The following is a 15,631-nucleotide window of genomic DNA, read 5'->3' on the forward strand; positions in this document are numbered from 1 at the left end:
CACTCTTTCCAAAGCATCTATATCCTTCTATGATGAGAACTGAATGCAATACTTCAAGTGTGGTCTAACCAGAGTTTTATCAAACTGCAAAATTACTTCCTGGATGGAAACAATAGAATTATATGAGATTGGGGGGTTACCTAAAATTAGAAAAAAAATACAGGAAGCTCAAGCCTAGACCTGCAGATGTTTAACAAAGTGGTTGCCCAATCTGCATTGTGACTCACAGATTTAGAAAAGGCGACTGTGGGTTCACCGGATGAGCTCAGGCCTGAAACATTAATTGTCTTTTACTTCCTATGGTTGCTGCATGACCTGCTGAGTTTCTCCAGCATTTTTGTGTACTGCACTCGATCCCAATATCTACAAATTTTGTTGTTTAACTTTAAATGTAGAAGGTTAGGTTGAACGATGTGCAGGTAAAACTCTGCCTCACCTGGAAAGTCTGTTTGTGACCTTGGAGGGAAGTTAGGGGAGGATATTTAGGGACAGGTTTTGCCCTTGCTACGTTTACGGTCGGAAATGCCTAAGGGGGCGGAAGGGTGGGTGAGGCAGGAAGAGCAGATTAGGGGGTCTGAAAAATAATCTTTGCGAAAAGTGGATAGGGTGGGGAGGAGAAGATGTGACTGATGTTGGGATTGTCAAGTTGGCAGAAGTGTCAGAGAGTAACGTGTTGGATGTGGAGGTTGGTGAGGTAGAAAGTGAGGAACAAAAGGACTTTATTCTTGTGCCTGGAAAATTGTGGAGTGGTGAGGTCAGAAGCACAAGAAATGGAGGAGGTATGGGCATGGGCTTTATCAACAACAGAAGGGGGAATCCACAGTTATTACTGAAAGAGGACATTTTGGATTTCTGCAGTGGAAGGGCTCATCTTGGGAACAAATGCAATGGAGGCTGAGGAATTGGGATGGTGACTTTACAAGAGACACCATGTTCTCTCGGAGGTGAGGTGGAGACTTAGTTGCAATGATATAATGCAATTGCTGAGTGGCTTTCTTTCGTCAACAGCCTACATACAGGCAAGGGAGAGGTTTAGAGCTCATTTGCTTAGTTAGGAAATTCTGAATTCCTATCGTTCTCCCTTACATATAAAGTATCCTGAACTCTTAAGTTCTCCTGAACTCTGTGTTAAAGACTTGAATCATGGTCACACTCAAACCTCTTGGTGAAATTCAGTTCCATTTTCTGTTATAACTTGAATTTTTGATTTTTAGAACCAAACTTCGTGTTGCTTCCTTGATGTTTACTCGTGCATAAATAATCTTTTAAGGCACCAGTGCCCAAATTGGCCTTCAGTAATCAGTACAAAATTTAAATTAGTCTCAAGATGCAAAATATGTAGCCACGGTTTTATTTCTGTTCTGTTAATCAATTGTGAGCAATCACATAGTACAAACTGGATGGGTATTTGATCTCAAGTAGATTTGGCTGGGTTCATTACATGACCAAGACTGGTACTCAGAAGCTGATAGTTTCCTTTTTATCCAAATGGCTTTAATCTACAAAATTATCTGTCATTCTGAAATCTTGCTATTCAACTCAGCTATCCACTCTTTAAGGCACATTTCTGCAATATTGTATCTATGGAAATAAAGCATACAAATAATGACACATCTTATGTAGCCTGTGGCAGTGATGAATTGTTCTATGATGTATCAAATTTCCTGAAACTGATTGCATAATCATTCAGTCTAAACATTTGTGGACTCGGAAGGTCTTTAAACGAGGTAATTAAACTCTCTGGAGATTTAATCTGTGTTTTTCATTAAATTTGCTTGTGTCTTTAGGCCTGCTATTTATAATGCACACATTGCAATTCTTGCTGTTTGGCATTCCCCATTATTGAGAATATACAAATAAGAAAGTGCTTGCATTTCTGTTGCGCCTTCATGATGCACTAAAGTATTTTACAGCAGTCATTGTTGTAATGCAGGAAATGCAGCAACTCCTTTTGATCCACAAAACTCCAGCAAGCAGAAATGGAAGCTGACCATGAAAACTATTTTAGAGAGGATGGTGAGAGAGTAAATATTAGCAATTGACCAAAGATGATAACCTTGCTCTTCTCTGGAGAAGATGATTTACTTTTTATCTGAGAACATCAGCTCCGTTTTGTACTTGATTCTGGGATAAATCGGAAGCCATTAAATTGTCATTGGACTTACAGCTGACATTTAAAGATTTCAGCTCTTTGGATGAGCTGTTATTATTTAGGAACATCTTGCTTTGGAAACAGATTATAGAATAATAATTCTAATATTTTGAAGGCCATTTCCGAATTGGGAAGGCCTTTCAATATAATTTCTTGGGGGCAGCACAGTTAGTGTAGCAATGAGCTAACGCTATTACATTGCCAGCGGACCAGGCTCTGTAAGGAGTTTGTACGTTCTCACTGTGTCTACGTGGGTTTCCTCCAGGCACTCCAGTTTCCTCCCACCTTTCAAAATATCCAGGGGTTGTAGGTTAATTGGGATATTTGGGTGGTAAGGGCTCCTGGGCCAGAAGGGCATGTTGACATACTGTATGTCTAAATTTAAATTTAAAAATGTAAATTTAAGCAGATTATTCAGGGGACTTACGCAAACAAGTTACTTGTGTTTTTTTAATTCTCAATGAGTTACTGTGACTTGTGAAAAAGGATTACTTTTAAGATTCTCCTTTTATTTCAGTGTTGTGCTTCTGTTTGTGAATGGAAAGAATTACTCAGTGTTGCAGAGCAGCAAATAGTCACTGCTCTGCAATGCTACCTTCTCTATTTTTATGGTGTCTTATTCGTGTTCAAGTTTGATAACCCAAGGTTCATTCCACAGCCATTCCCGCTTGCAGATGCCCCTGCAGAAGCTGCTGTTTTCCGCCACCCTCACCAAGGATTCTGAGAAGTTGCAAAAGATGGCACTCTACCAGCCTCAGCTCTTCAGTGCCAATTACACAGCACAGGAGTGGGAACTTCCCGTGACCCCAGGAACGCAGCAGCTACCTGCTGTCTCTGTCAAAAACAAGTACACCTTGCCGGAGGGATTGACGGTGTGTATGACAACCTCAGATCAGTTTTATTGTGGTCACTGTGTATAGAGAGTGTTTTGCAACAAGGGGATTCCTCCATATGCCCGTGTAGTTTCTACAAGGTGCATTGATGTAATAAGATAAGTTGATTGGGTGATATGGACTGAGGTTAAAGATCAGCCAGAACAAAAATAATATGAGTCAACATGGTTTTTGAAAGGAGGATCAAGTTTGGCAAGCTTGTAAGAGTTGTTGAGAATGTGAGGCATTGGGTGGATAAAGGGGAACAGCCAGAGGGAGTTTTCCTGGATTTTCAAGAGGCATTTGACCAGATGCCATATAAACTATACATAGGGTAAGAGTTTGTGGCATTGAAGGTAATTTACAGGTGCCTAACCTTTAATCCATGATTCCAAACATTGAAAACCTCAAAAACCAGCACATTTTTTGGTAGATGACATCTGCTCATCAAATATGCTTTTTACACTGCCACTACATAATGGGAATTTCTCGGAAAATTCCTGCAATGTTGGCTGTGTAAAAAATTCCAGGTGGGAATTAGAAGCTAATTCCCATCCGGAATTCTAAGGAATATGCCCAATTGCCTTGCTCCTAGCCCACACTGTCTGTCCGTTGCCCCTGCCTCTGGCCATCTGTTGGTCTGTCTCCCCTGCCCCTGGCTGTCTATCCATTTCACCCCCCCCTCTGCTTTCCCCCGTATCCTCCGTGCACCCCCCCCCCCCCCGCTGTCCATCACCCCTCCATCTAACTTACAGCAGCAGGGGTGCAATGCAGCCAAACTTGCACTGGCTTGCAGTAATGGCCATCTCTTCGTTACCCACTCAGCTGGAGCTGCTCTGCCAGTGCCAGGGGTATGCAGAACAGTTCCAGCTGTGGTGGGAATTTTGGGTAAGGAAGGCGGCCATTGATCCCACATTGAACCACTACTTCTCTCCCACCGGTGCTTGGGGCCAAGAGTCACCTTTCCACTGGGGCAGAGACAGGGGACTGGGGGATCTTCCTCTGTAAATGGAGAATATTTATACAACATTTTTAAAACTCAGTTACATTTCATGGCAAAGAGAGCTGAAGAGTCTCCTATGGACGAAGTCTTTAATAAGAGTTCATTCTGATATGATGTTTGAACTGTAATGGGCGTTTACTGTATTTTCACTGTTTGAGATGTCTGAGCCAGTTTTATTTTGAAGTTTTACTTTAAAATAAAAAATACATGCTTTATGGTGTTTTATGATCTTTATTTATCTAAATTCATTTAACACCATGCGCCCCCTGTTTTGTGCGATTTTATGCAATTTTGAAACATTGCATTTGCTTAAGGGGACTGCCATTTTAAAATGATTCTGAAATCCAGATGATTCTGAACAATGGCAGGTGTTTGGACCCAACGATCTCGAATATAAGGTTAAGCACCTGTACTGACATGGCAAGAGATTGGCTAATTAACAGAAAGTAGAGAGTCAGAATAAATAGGTCATTTTCAGCCCGTTAAACCAATATTAAGTGCTGGGCCCTCAGATATATGTAAGTTACCTGCATGAATGCCAAGCATAGTGAAGACAAATTTGCTAACTTTCTTCTTAGGTTCTTAGAATCAGGAATGATGTGGGCTTGGAGTTGGAACAGGGGGTCATAACTGATGGGCATGTGTGTAGTTAGTAAGGCAGCATGCTCTTGCTGCTGTAGACATAGAGCTTCAGTGTTCAACCAGCACATGGATTCAAGGTTCTCAATCCCACCCCAAATGCTCCTTCTCCACTTTGAATAGTCATGAACAAGACACTCCAAGGCATTAGTGGAGATACAGCTTATTTTCAAGGAGGCATTAAGCACATCCTTGAATCTTTTGCTCAGTCCACCTGGTAATCTCTTATCACGACTGAGTTTTGAATAGATTGCCTTTTAGGGAATCAAATGTCAACCTCGCGAACAATTTAACCTGTCCACTATAGCCAACTGCGGGTGTTCAAAGCCTCAGTGCTAGAGATGCTGACCTGGAAGAGGCTGATGATGTTGGTTCATTTATTCTTTCAATAAATTAGAGGATTTTAGATTGGCAAAATTTGTGTAAAGAATTTATGACAAATGCTATTAATTTAAGATAGAGTTTACTTCATTATAATTTTTTCTTGTTTCACTGTTTTGAATCTTTGGAATTCTCTGCCCACAGCCAGCTTTGGATAAGGGAGCAGTGAAAGTTCAGGGAACAGTCAAAAAAAGTGGAACTATGGCCAAAGTCAAATAATTTCTGATCATATGGAATGGTGGGCCAGGCCTGAGAGACTACTTGGCTGACTTCTTGTTGTAGTCATAAGAACTCTGCTACTGACGCTTTGAAATTGTGTGGTGGGATTGTGCATCTTCCTTATTTGATGACTTTTCTCAGTGCACCACACCCACATAGCACAGTGCTCCACAAATACAACACTGAATATTTCAGTCTTGGGGTAAGACTTGCACCGATGTTTTCCTGATTCAGGGAGAGCAATCCCTCTGAGCAATGGTTTACATAAAGTCGATAATTTTAACTTTTCCCATAGTAATCTGTTGTCTGCTCCAGAGAGAGAGAGAGAAAATTCTGTGATCAATCATGAATCAAAACAGAAAATACTGGATAATTCAGCAGGTCAGACAGAATTTGTGGAGAGAGAAGCAGTTGGCTTTTCTGATTGCATCAGAACTAAAAGAAAAGCTGATAAGTTCATTTGTTTTGAGTTCTAGAAAAGTTGAAGTTTGGAAAGAATGTCTGTCAGGAGGTGGATGCCAGAAGAAACTGCGTAATTCAGATGGAATTAGAACCTGATATTGGCACAATACTCCCACAAACTTAACAAGAGATCAGGGCGTAATTAAGAGGCAAGGCACACCAAAGAACACAATTCTCTCAGTGTGATGGTGGATTTCACTTGTGAACTTTGTCATTGCACGAGACACAAGCTAATGGAAGAGGAATCAAACAACAGATTATCATCCAAATTAAAAATGTGTGAAGAACAGAGGGACTCGGGCGTTCTTGTACATGAATTACAAAAGTTTTATTACAATTGTCTAGGCAGTTTGGAGAGGCCACATTTGGAATGTGTGCAGATTCCTTTACTCAAGATAGTAACGGAGGTAGTCCAAAGGAGATTCACAGGTTAATCCTGTGATGAGAGAATTGTCCTCTCAAGAGAAGCAAAATAGACCTGTATTATTTGAGGTTTACAAGAATAAAGAGTGATCGTATTGAACTATATAGATCATCTTGAAAGAGCTTGAGAGGGTTGAAATTTTTTTACTTGAACAAGAAGACATAGTTACAAGATTAAGGGTCAATTTTTAAAGTCAAGTATCCAGAAAATTCTCACAGAGAATGATGAATCTCTGGCATTCTCCGCCTCAGCAAGGTGTTGGAAGCTAGTTCATTAGAAGTATTTAAAGTGGAGGCAGAAAGATCAAGGGATTGAGGGCTGCGAGGTTTTGAGCACCAGAGATCAACCATGATCATAGAATACAGGCTTAAGGAACTGAATGGCCTACTCCTGCTCCTGTTCTCTTTCAATTGCTGTGTGTTTCTTTAAGTTAAGCTGATGCTGTTGCCATTATATTGCTTCAGTTTATACCTCCATGAGTAACTTTTTGTAGTGTTCTACCCTCTTCTCCTCATCACAGTTCAACTTCTGTGTTAGTCATGGGGTGGCACAGTTAGTGTAGCAGTTAGTGCAATGCCTTTATAGCACCGGCAATCAGGACTTGGGTTCAAATCCTGTGCTGTCTGTAAGGAGTTTGTATGTTCTCCACATGTCTGTGTGGGTTTTCCTCATTGACTCCAGTTTCCTCCCGCTGTTTGAAACATACAGGGGGGTGTAGGTTAATTGGGTGGCATGGACTCGTGAGCTGAAATGGCCTGTTACTATGCTCTATGTCTAAATATTAAAATTTACAATTGATTGATACAAGATCATTGTTAGCCAGAGAAAGGTTAAATAGATGTGTAGAAGAATGGAGAGAGATTTGATAGAGGTATACAAAATTATGATGGGTATAGATAAATTAAATGTAGTAAACTTTTTCTATTGAGCTTAGTTGGGATACAAACCAGAGGACACGGGTTGAGGGGGAAAGGGGAGAAGTTTAGGGAGAACAAGGAACAAGCTGCCAGTTGAAGTGGTGAAAACATGCTCAATTTTCACATTTAAGAAAAAATTGGACAGGTACATGGATTGGAGGGATATGAAATGAGTGCAGGTTAGTGGGACTAGGCAGAATAATAATTCAACACAGACATGAAAGGCTGAAGTGTCTGTTTAGTGTGCTGTAATCTCCTTTGGTTCTCTAACTGAGTTCAGGGCAAGATCAACAGCTGCAGACCAGAATGTACCCATCTCATCAGTGAGTCTCTTGACAGAATCATATATGGAGACACATGATTGAACTTTGTTTGTTAGATAGTTTTGTGCACATTCGATCACAGTCTTTTGCACAGGAGCAACCATTATTCTTCTCACCTTCAGTGCTCTGAATAACACATCAAGCCCCCTGCAATCTCTACCTGTTCTCCACAAAGATCTGTGTGTTGAGTGCTCTGTCAGACACCTTTAATGTTGCAAAATTTAGCTTTGGTTCACATGACAAATGTAGTTCAAGTCTCTAGGGAGGTGTAGATGAAAATAATAAGAATGCTGATCCATAAAGGTGATCTTGCAATGATCTTAGGGTAGGTACCTTTATTGTCATTTAATAATACTTAAAATTAAACAATACACAAAATTCATAAACTTTTTCATGCTGTAAAGTACACACAAAGAGGATCACTAGCTAGTGCTCCCTTCAGTAAGAGAAGGAACACATGCAAGAGAGTCGCCGAATGTCTTCGGAGTTACCCCCTGTACTCTCACAGCTGCATGGCCTCCTGTTCAATCTATTGACAAACTTGGGCTACCTGAGCTGCAAGATATGAATCTCAGATACCATCAGGAACCTTTCAGCACTGGAGGCCTGTTTGGGCACCCTTCTTGCCTTTGGCACCCTTTTAAATTATGAACCTGCCTCCAGCAGCCTGTAGCTAGGTTTGAGTACTACTGCTGCCAGTTGCCAGCAGCACACAACCTGTGAGGGTCTTTCAGCTGCTGAGTCCTCCGCTGGTCTGCTGCAGTGGTAGCATCGTTTCTCAGAACAATTTTAAGGATGATGTGGAAAGGGAGATGTTTAGGGAAGGTATTCCCAAAGCATAATAGGGTCAGGTGGCTTGAATAGCACAAAGGCTTGGTGAGGGGAAGAGCAGAGAGCCTTGCACACCAAAGGTGGCACAGTGACTCCAGGATTCAAGCCTAACCTTTGGGGCTATCTGTGCGGAGTTCTACGTGATCTTTCTGTGACGGTGTGGGTTTCCTCCAGGAGTTGGCATTTCCTCCATATTCCAAAGAGCTGCAGGTTTGTAAGTTAATTGATTCCTGTAAACTGCTCCTGGTCTGTTGTTAAACAGTGCTGACCTGATGCACCGATGGGCCTACTTCTGCTCTTGTATCTTGTGATCTTGTACTGTATATTGTGAAACCTGGGACATGGGAGTTCAAGAGAATGTTGGGTGGAGGTTTTAGAAAATGGAAATGGTGCGAGAGCTGACAATCAGTGGAAGTATGGAAACCACTGACGAATCTTGCTGCACCACAAGCAATTTAGTTTCTTTCTGCATTTGTGGAGTGGCACCAGGCTTATCCTCTTCATCTCATTTTAGCCGCGCAACACTCAACACTCTGCTTACTTGTACAGCTTCCTGGCAGAGTTGAGATCTCTCCTTAGTCCCACAAGAAATTAGCATGAAGTGTTGCATGATCGCATAGGCTGACACTGGGAGGCCAAAGCTGTCTTGTGGATGAATGCTGCTGTTGTGTCACTTGTGCGTGAAGGGGTAGGGATTTGTGTTGAGCTCTTGATGCTGCAACATTTCTGAGTTGGGCAGAGTACTGGGTGATGTCCTGGTAAAGGAATCTGCCCTATCCTCCACACATTCTGCCTGTGACATGTCCCATTGGTGTTTTGTCAGAACCTGTAATGGGTGTGTTTGAATTCCAGCATCGTTAGGCACATTTATTTCCATGAGTGATTTGTGCTCCACCCTTCAGTTCAGCAGGAAAAGTCCCAATCGTCGGAATAGTTTTTAGTGGGTTGAGATACGGTTTGAACTAATTCGCCATAAGCAATTTGTAGGAATTAGCACCTCTTAATAGAAAAGCTTGCATTTGTTTAACCACGGGTCATCGCCAATACCTTCTATCTAAATTGTAATTTTAAAATGTCTATAAGTTTTTTTAGATATACGCGTGGTAATAGGCATTTCGGCCCACGGGCTCTTGATGCCCAATTAACCCATAACCCCCTGTACATTTCGAACGATGGGAGTAAACTGGAGCCCCTAGGGAAAACCCACGCAAACATGGGGAGAACGTACTAACACCTTACAGACAGGGCGGGATTCAAACCCTGGTTCTGATCGCTGGCGCTGTAACGGTGTTGCGCTAACTGCCTTGCCAACTGTGCAGCCCTTGTCTCTGTTGTAGGACATATAGAAGCTAATTTGTGGACACTTAACAAATCAGTGAGTGAAATGTTAACTGGCCTCTGTAACTTTCCCCAAGTTTGTTGGTGAGTGGTAGAATCTTGTTTGGGGGTGTGGTTGAATGGGAATGTGGGGAGAATATAACTGAGAAGAATAAAAGTTGGGGTGAATGCAGGATTCATGTAAAAGGTTTGTGGTTGCTACAAATCTAACCCCTCACCTCCCCTCCACCCCAGCTGAAGGCCCTTTTTCTGTGATCTAGATGTTTTGGTGATGTTTGTTTTGGGGGTAATAATTGACCAGCATGCCAGAGCAAACTCACTGCTCTTGGTTCAAAGAGGAGTTTTCTACAATGACCTGAAATGGCAGACTTACACTTGGTTTAATGTCGCAATGGTAGCTCTCCAACAATACCAATCCCCGCAGTACTGCAATCAATTGCTCACTTGGATTGATGCTCACATCTCGAGTGGCACTTAAAATCTGAACTCTCTGACTCCGGCTGAGAGGGCTAGCCATGAAGCCTTCATTTCTCTCTTGCTTCCTCTACTCTTCCTCTTAAACCCATCCCCAACAGAGGCTTATTAATTCCCACTTGCTTTGTCACTATCAGTGTTGCATGCCTTTCAAAGTTAAATGAAGGAGTGCCGCCAGAGGTCTCTTTGAATTAGGTTTGGCGGGCTCTCCCTATCGTTGAAGTGATACTCCCCTGGAGGGGTTGCCATTTTGCCATATTTCCATACAATGTAGAAGGCCATTTCAACTCAATGAGTTGATGCTGATTTACAGGGCAGTCTCTTTCCCCAACTAATTCTCCCAACCTTCCCATCAACGTATAAATCTCATGCGTCATCTCAGTGGCCCATTAATTTACCAACCAACCTGATTTTGGGATGTGAAAGGAAATCCATGGAGGTCACAGCGAGAACTTGAAAACTCTGCATAGACAGCGTCCGAGATCAGGGTAAACATGGATCACTGGAGAGTGAAACAGCAGCTCTATTCGCTGTGCCATTGAGCCACTCCAGGACACATAGTAGGAATGGAAGGTATTATTTAATAGGATTGTTTGGCGTGGAAGCAAAGCATCAATATTTAGCTGAAACCAGTTTTTGATCTATTATGCTACAGCTGTCATAGAGATAGGTAGCGAGACTGCTATTGAGAAGATATTTAAGACCAACAAATGCTTTACTGGAGGAACAAAATAGGTCAGGCATCAGAGGGGGATAAAGAATTGTCAATGGTTCGGGCTGGAACTCTTCATCAAGAGTGGTTTTTGTTACTTTAGAGAATTCTATGAACAATTATACCGAACTGAAAACGAAGGGAAAGAAGGGAAAATAGATGAATTTCTAACTAAAATTGAACTACCAAAACTACAAATAGAGGAACAAAATAAATTAACAGAGCCATTTGGAATAGTAGAAATACAAGAGATAATAAAAAAATTACCAAATAATAAGACACCAGGAGAGGATGGATTCCCAATAGAATTTTATAAAACATTTAAAGACTTATTAATTCCGCCGCTCCTGGAAGTAATCAACCAGATTGATAAAACACAAAGCTTACCAGATTCATGTAAAACAGCAATAATTACAGTAATACTAAAGCAAGGGAAAGATCCACTCACACCAGCGTCATATAGACCAATATCTTTACTTAACACAGATTATAAGATAATAGCTAAACTATTAGCAAACAGATTAGCCGACTATGTACCAAAAATAGTAAAACTAGACCAAACTGGATTTATCAAAAAAAGACGCACAACAGACAATATTTGTAAATTTATTAACTTAATTCATGCAGTAGAAGGGAATAAAGCACCAACAGTAGCAGTTGCTTTAGACACAGAGTAGAATGGAATTATTTGTTCAAAGTATTGCAAAAATTCAGTTTACCGGAGAAGTATATTAATTGGATTAAAGCATTATATAAGGGACTGTTAGCGAAAGTGACAGTAAATGGACATGTATCAAAGCAATTTAACTTAAGCAGGTCAACACGGCAGGGATGCCCACTATCACCTTTATTGTTTGCGTTAGCTATAGAACCACTAGCAGAATTGATAAGAACAGAAAATAATATAAAAGGGATAAAAATAAAAGACAAGAAATATAAAATCAGTTTATTTGCGGATGATGTTATAGTATACTTAACAGAACCAGAACTATCAATAAAAGAATTATATAAGAAATTGAAGGAATATGGAGAAGTGTCGGGTTACAAGATCAACATAAATAAAAGTGAAGCAATGCCTATGAATAATGCGGATTTCTCAAAATTTAAGAAGGAATCACCATTTAAGATGGCAAATGCAAGCAATAAGATACCTAGGTGTACAAATAAACAAAAATCTCGGCCAACTATATAAACTCAATTATTATCCACTAATCAAAAAATTACAGGACGATTTAGAGCATTGGAAAGATTTACCACTAACACTAATAGGAAGGATAAACTGTATTAAAATGAACATTTTTCCAAGGATATTATACCTATTTCAGGCATTGTCAATACAACTGACAGAGAAATTCTTCAAGGAGTTAAAGAAAATAATAAGGAAATTTTTATGGAAAGGGGGGAAACCGAGGATAGCACTAGATAAATTAACAGAATGGTATAAACAAGGAGGCTTACAACTGCCAAACTTTAAAAATTATTACAGAGCCGCACAATTAAGATACCTATCAGATTTTTATCAAACAAGGGAAAAGCCAGATTGGACTAGGTTAGAATTAGATAAAATAGGGGAAAAGATACCTGAACACATATTATATAAATGGGATGAAAAATTGGTACAACACAGAAGTTCTCCAGTATTACATCATCTACTCAATATTTGGAAGAAGATTCATGTAGAAAAAAATAAAACCAATTATCAATTGCCAAAACTAATATTGACGCAAAACAAGTTACTCCCTTTTACAATAGATAACCTTTCCTTTAGAGAATGGGAGAAAAAAGGGATCAAAAGAATAGAAAATTGTTTTTCAGGAAATAGATTCTTATCCTTTGAACAAATGAAAGATAAATACAATATTAACTCAAGATACAGCGCTGGCATACTACCAGTTGAGATCCTACTTGAAGGATAAATTAGGAAGCAGTTTGAGTTTGCCAGAGGGAAGTAACTATGAATATGTGATTACAGATACAATGATAATCAAAAGATTTATAACAAATATGTATATTAAACTGCAAGAAAAGGAGAATGAGGAAACAAATGGTAAAACTAAACAAAAATGGGAACAAGATTTAAATATAAAGATAAAAAAGGAAATATGGGAGAAATTATGTTCTGGAACGATGAGAAATACAATAAATACGAGGCTACGTATGATACAATATAACTGGATACACAGGCTATACATTACACCTCAAAAGTTAAATAAATGGGACCCAACAGTATCTGACAGATGTTTTCGATGTAAAAAAGAAATGGGAACAACAATTCATGCAATCTGGACATGTGAGAAAGTAGAAAAATTTTGGGAAGATCTAAATCAGATATTAAATAAAATACAGAAAACAATATACCAAAGAATCCAGAGATCTTCCTCCTAAGTAACATAAAAACCAAAGAATTTGGACTTGATTTGGAGGATGCACAAAAAAGATTTGTTAAGATAGCTCTAGCCGTAGCAAAAAAATGTATTATGTCAACGTGGAAATCGGAAGATAATTTGAAAATACAACAATGGTATATAGAAATGAATAAATGTATTCCATTAGAAAAAATAACATATAGTTTAAGAAATAATATTGAAATATTTGAACAAATATGGGAGCCTTACATTAAACACAATAGCAAAAACCTACCGGGGACAATCACTACCTAAGTTAACGGAAGGAAAAGGAAATGAAAAGAATGGACTCAGTGGAATTTCTGGTGTATTTTTATTGAATGACAACATTGTCTGACTGGTTTAATGTATCCTAGATTTTATACCTTAAATGGACGGGAGGAGGGAGGTAGGGAGGGTGGGATGGGAGGAGGGGAGGGGGGGGAGAAAATGGCACTGTATATGTGTGAAAAGGAAAAAGTGTGTATCATGGTTAATGCGATTTATGGTGTCAAAAATAAAAAAATTTAAAAAAAAAGAGTGGTTTTTGTTGCTTCAGGTTCAACATTCTGCAGTTTTCTGTGTCGCTTGATATTTGAGACTATTTGTATTTGAGTTATAAGATGTCAAATCATGAATGATGTTGCAATATGTTTTCCTTATGCTCTGCAGGAGTTTTACGTCCCATGTGAACTCAACAAGAAGCCTCTGATAATCCTCTACTTTGCCCTGAGAATGAAGTTCAGTCGAATCTTGTGCTTCACAAACTCCAGGAAAGCATGTCACAGGTTGACAGCCAGCTTTGTTTCAAATTTAACATTTAGCAAGGTACCTCCTGCACTTACACTGGGATGGCCAGTGAGCTGTCTGTGTGTTAGTGTGGGATGGGTCAGTGAGCAAACAGTGAGCCAGACCAATGAGCTATGCATGTTTTAGTGTGGGCTGGGTCATTGAGTTGTCCGTAAGTCAATGTAGGCTGTATCAGTAATCTGTCCATGTGTCAGTGTGGGCTGGGTCATTGAGTTCACAAGATCACAAAACAAAGGAACAGAAGCAGGCCATCAGGCCAATCGAGTTTGTCCCGTAAAACTACACTAAGCTACTCTAAACTAGTTCCAATTTTGGGCTTTTCCTCATATCCCTTGATGCCCTCACTAATGAGATACTTATCTATTTCTTGTTTAAATACTCCCAGTAATCTGGCTTCCACTGCTCTATGCAGCAGCGAGTTCTACAGATCCATAACCCTCTGGCTAAAGAAGTTCTTCCTAATCTCTATTTTATATGGATAGCCTCTAATTTTCAGACTATGACCCTTTGTCCTTGATTCACCCACCAAGGGAAACATCTTACTCACATCCTAAACCTTTCAAAATATGAAAAGCTTCATAGGAACATAGGAAGTAGGAACAGGAGTAGGCCAAAAATGGCCCATCGAGCCTGCTCCGCCATTCAATACGATCATGGCTGATCTAATTTATGAACTAACTCCACCTACCTGCCTTCTCCCCATATCCCCTAATTCCTCTATCATGTAAAAATTTATCTAACCGAATTTTAAATATGTTTAATGAGGCAGCCTCAACCGCTTCCCTGGTTAGAGAATTCCAAACATTCACTATTCTCTGGGAAAAAATATTTTTCCTCATCTCTGTCCTAAATCTACTCCCCCGAATCTTGAGACTGTGTCCTCTCGTTTTAGTTTCCCCGGCCAGCTCAAAAAACCTTCCTACATCTATCCTACCCATACCCTTCATAATCCTATATGTTTTTATAAGATCTCCTCTCATTCTTCTGAACTCGAGTGAATACAATCCTAGACGATTTAATCTTTCATCATAAGTCAACCCCTTCATCCCAGGGATCAACCTAGTAAACCTCCTCTGGACCGTCTCCAAAGCCAGTATATCCTTCCTCAAATATGGAGACCAGAACTGGACACAGTACTCCAGGTGCGGTCTCACCTGTACCTTATACAGTTGCAACATTACCTCCCTACTCCTGAATTCAATTCCTCTAGCGATGAAGGCCAACATTCCATTTGCCTTCTTAATAACCTGCTGCACCTGCAACCTAACTTTTTGCGATTCATGCACAAGCACTCCCAAGTCCCTCTGCACAACAGCATGCTGTAGTTTTTCACCCTTCTATGAGATCTCTTCTCATTCTCCTATATACTCCAATGAATACAACCCAAGAGCTGCCAAACGCTCCTCATAAGTTAGCCCTTGCATTCCGGGAATCATCCTAGTAAATCTCCTCTGCACTCTATCCAACAACATCACATCCTTTCTAAGATAGGGGTCCCAAAACTGCACACAATACTCCAAATGAGGCTCACCAGTGCCCCATAGAGTCTCATCAAAACATCTTTACTCTTGTCTGTGAGTCACTGTGGGCTGGATCAGTGAGCAGACAGTATGGGCTGGGTCAGTGAGCAGACCATGCATTAATGCGGGACAAGTCAATGAGCTGACATTGTGAAATTGCAGGCCAGGAC

The 15,631-nt window shown here is 40.2% G+C and overlaps 2 protein-coding genes across 10 annotated transcripts in view; one reads left to right on the forward strand and one right to left on the reverse strand.

Moving 5' to 3' along the window:
- The window catches only part of patz1 (POZ/BTB and AT hook containing zinc finger 1), a 749,193-nt gene that overhangs the window by 80,697 nt on the left and 652,865 nt on the right, over positions 1 to 15,631 (reverse strand). The window lies entirely within an intron of this gene.
- LOC138760235 (ATP-dependent RNA helicase DDX51-like) overlaps positions 1 to 15,631 on the forward strand; it is a 48,956-nt gene that overhangs the window by 23,757 nt on the left and 9,568 nt on the right. Inside the window, exons 5-6 of the mRNA XM_069930568.1 lie at positions 2,811 to 3,024; positions 13,804 to 13,919. Of these exons, the coding sequence (XP_069786669.1) occupies positions 2,811 to 3,024; positions 13,804 to 13,919 (330 nt within the window). The remainder of the gene's footprint in view (positions 1 to 2,810; positions 3,025 to 13,803; positions 13,920 to 15,631) is intronic.

The sequence above is a fragment of the Narcine bancroftii genome, chromosome 4, assembly GCF_036971445.1.
Source record: "Narcine bancroftii isolate sNarBan1 chromosome 4, sNarBan1.hap1, whole genome shotgun sequence".
NCBI lineage: Eukaryota > Metazoa > Chordata > Chondrichthyes > Torpediniformes > Narcinidae > Narcine > Narcine bancroftii.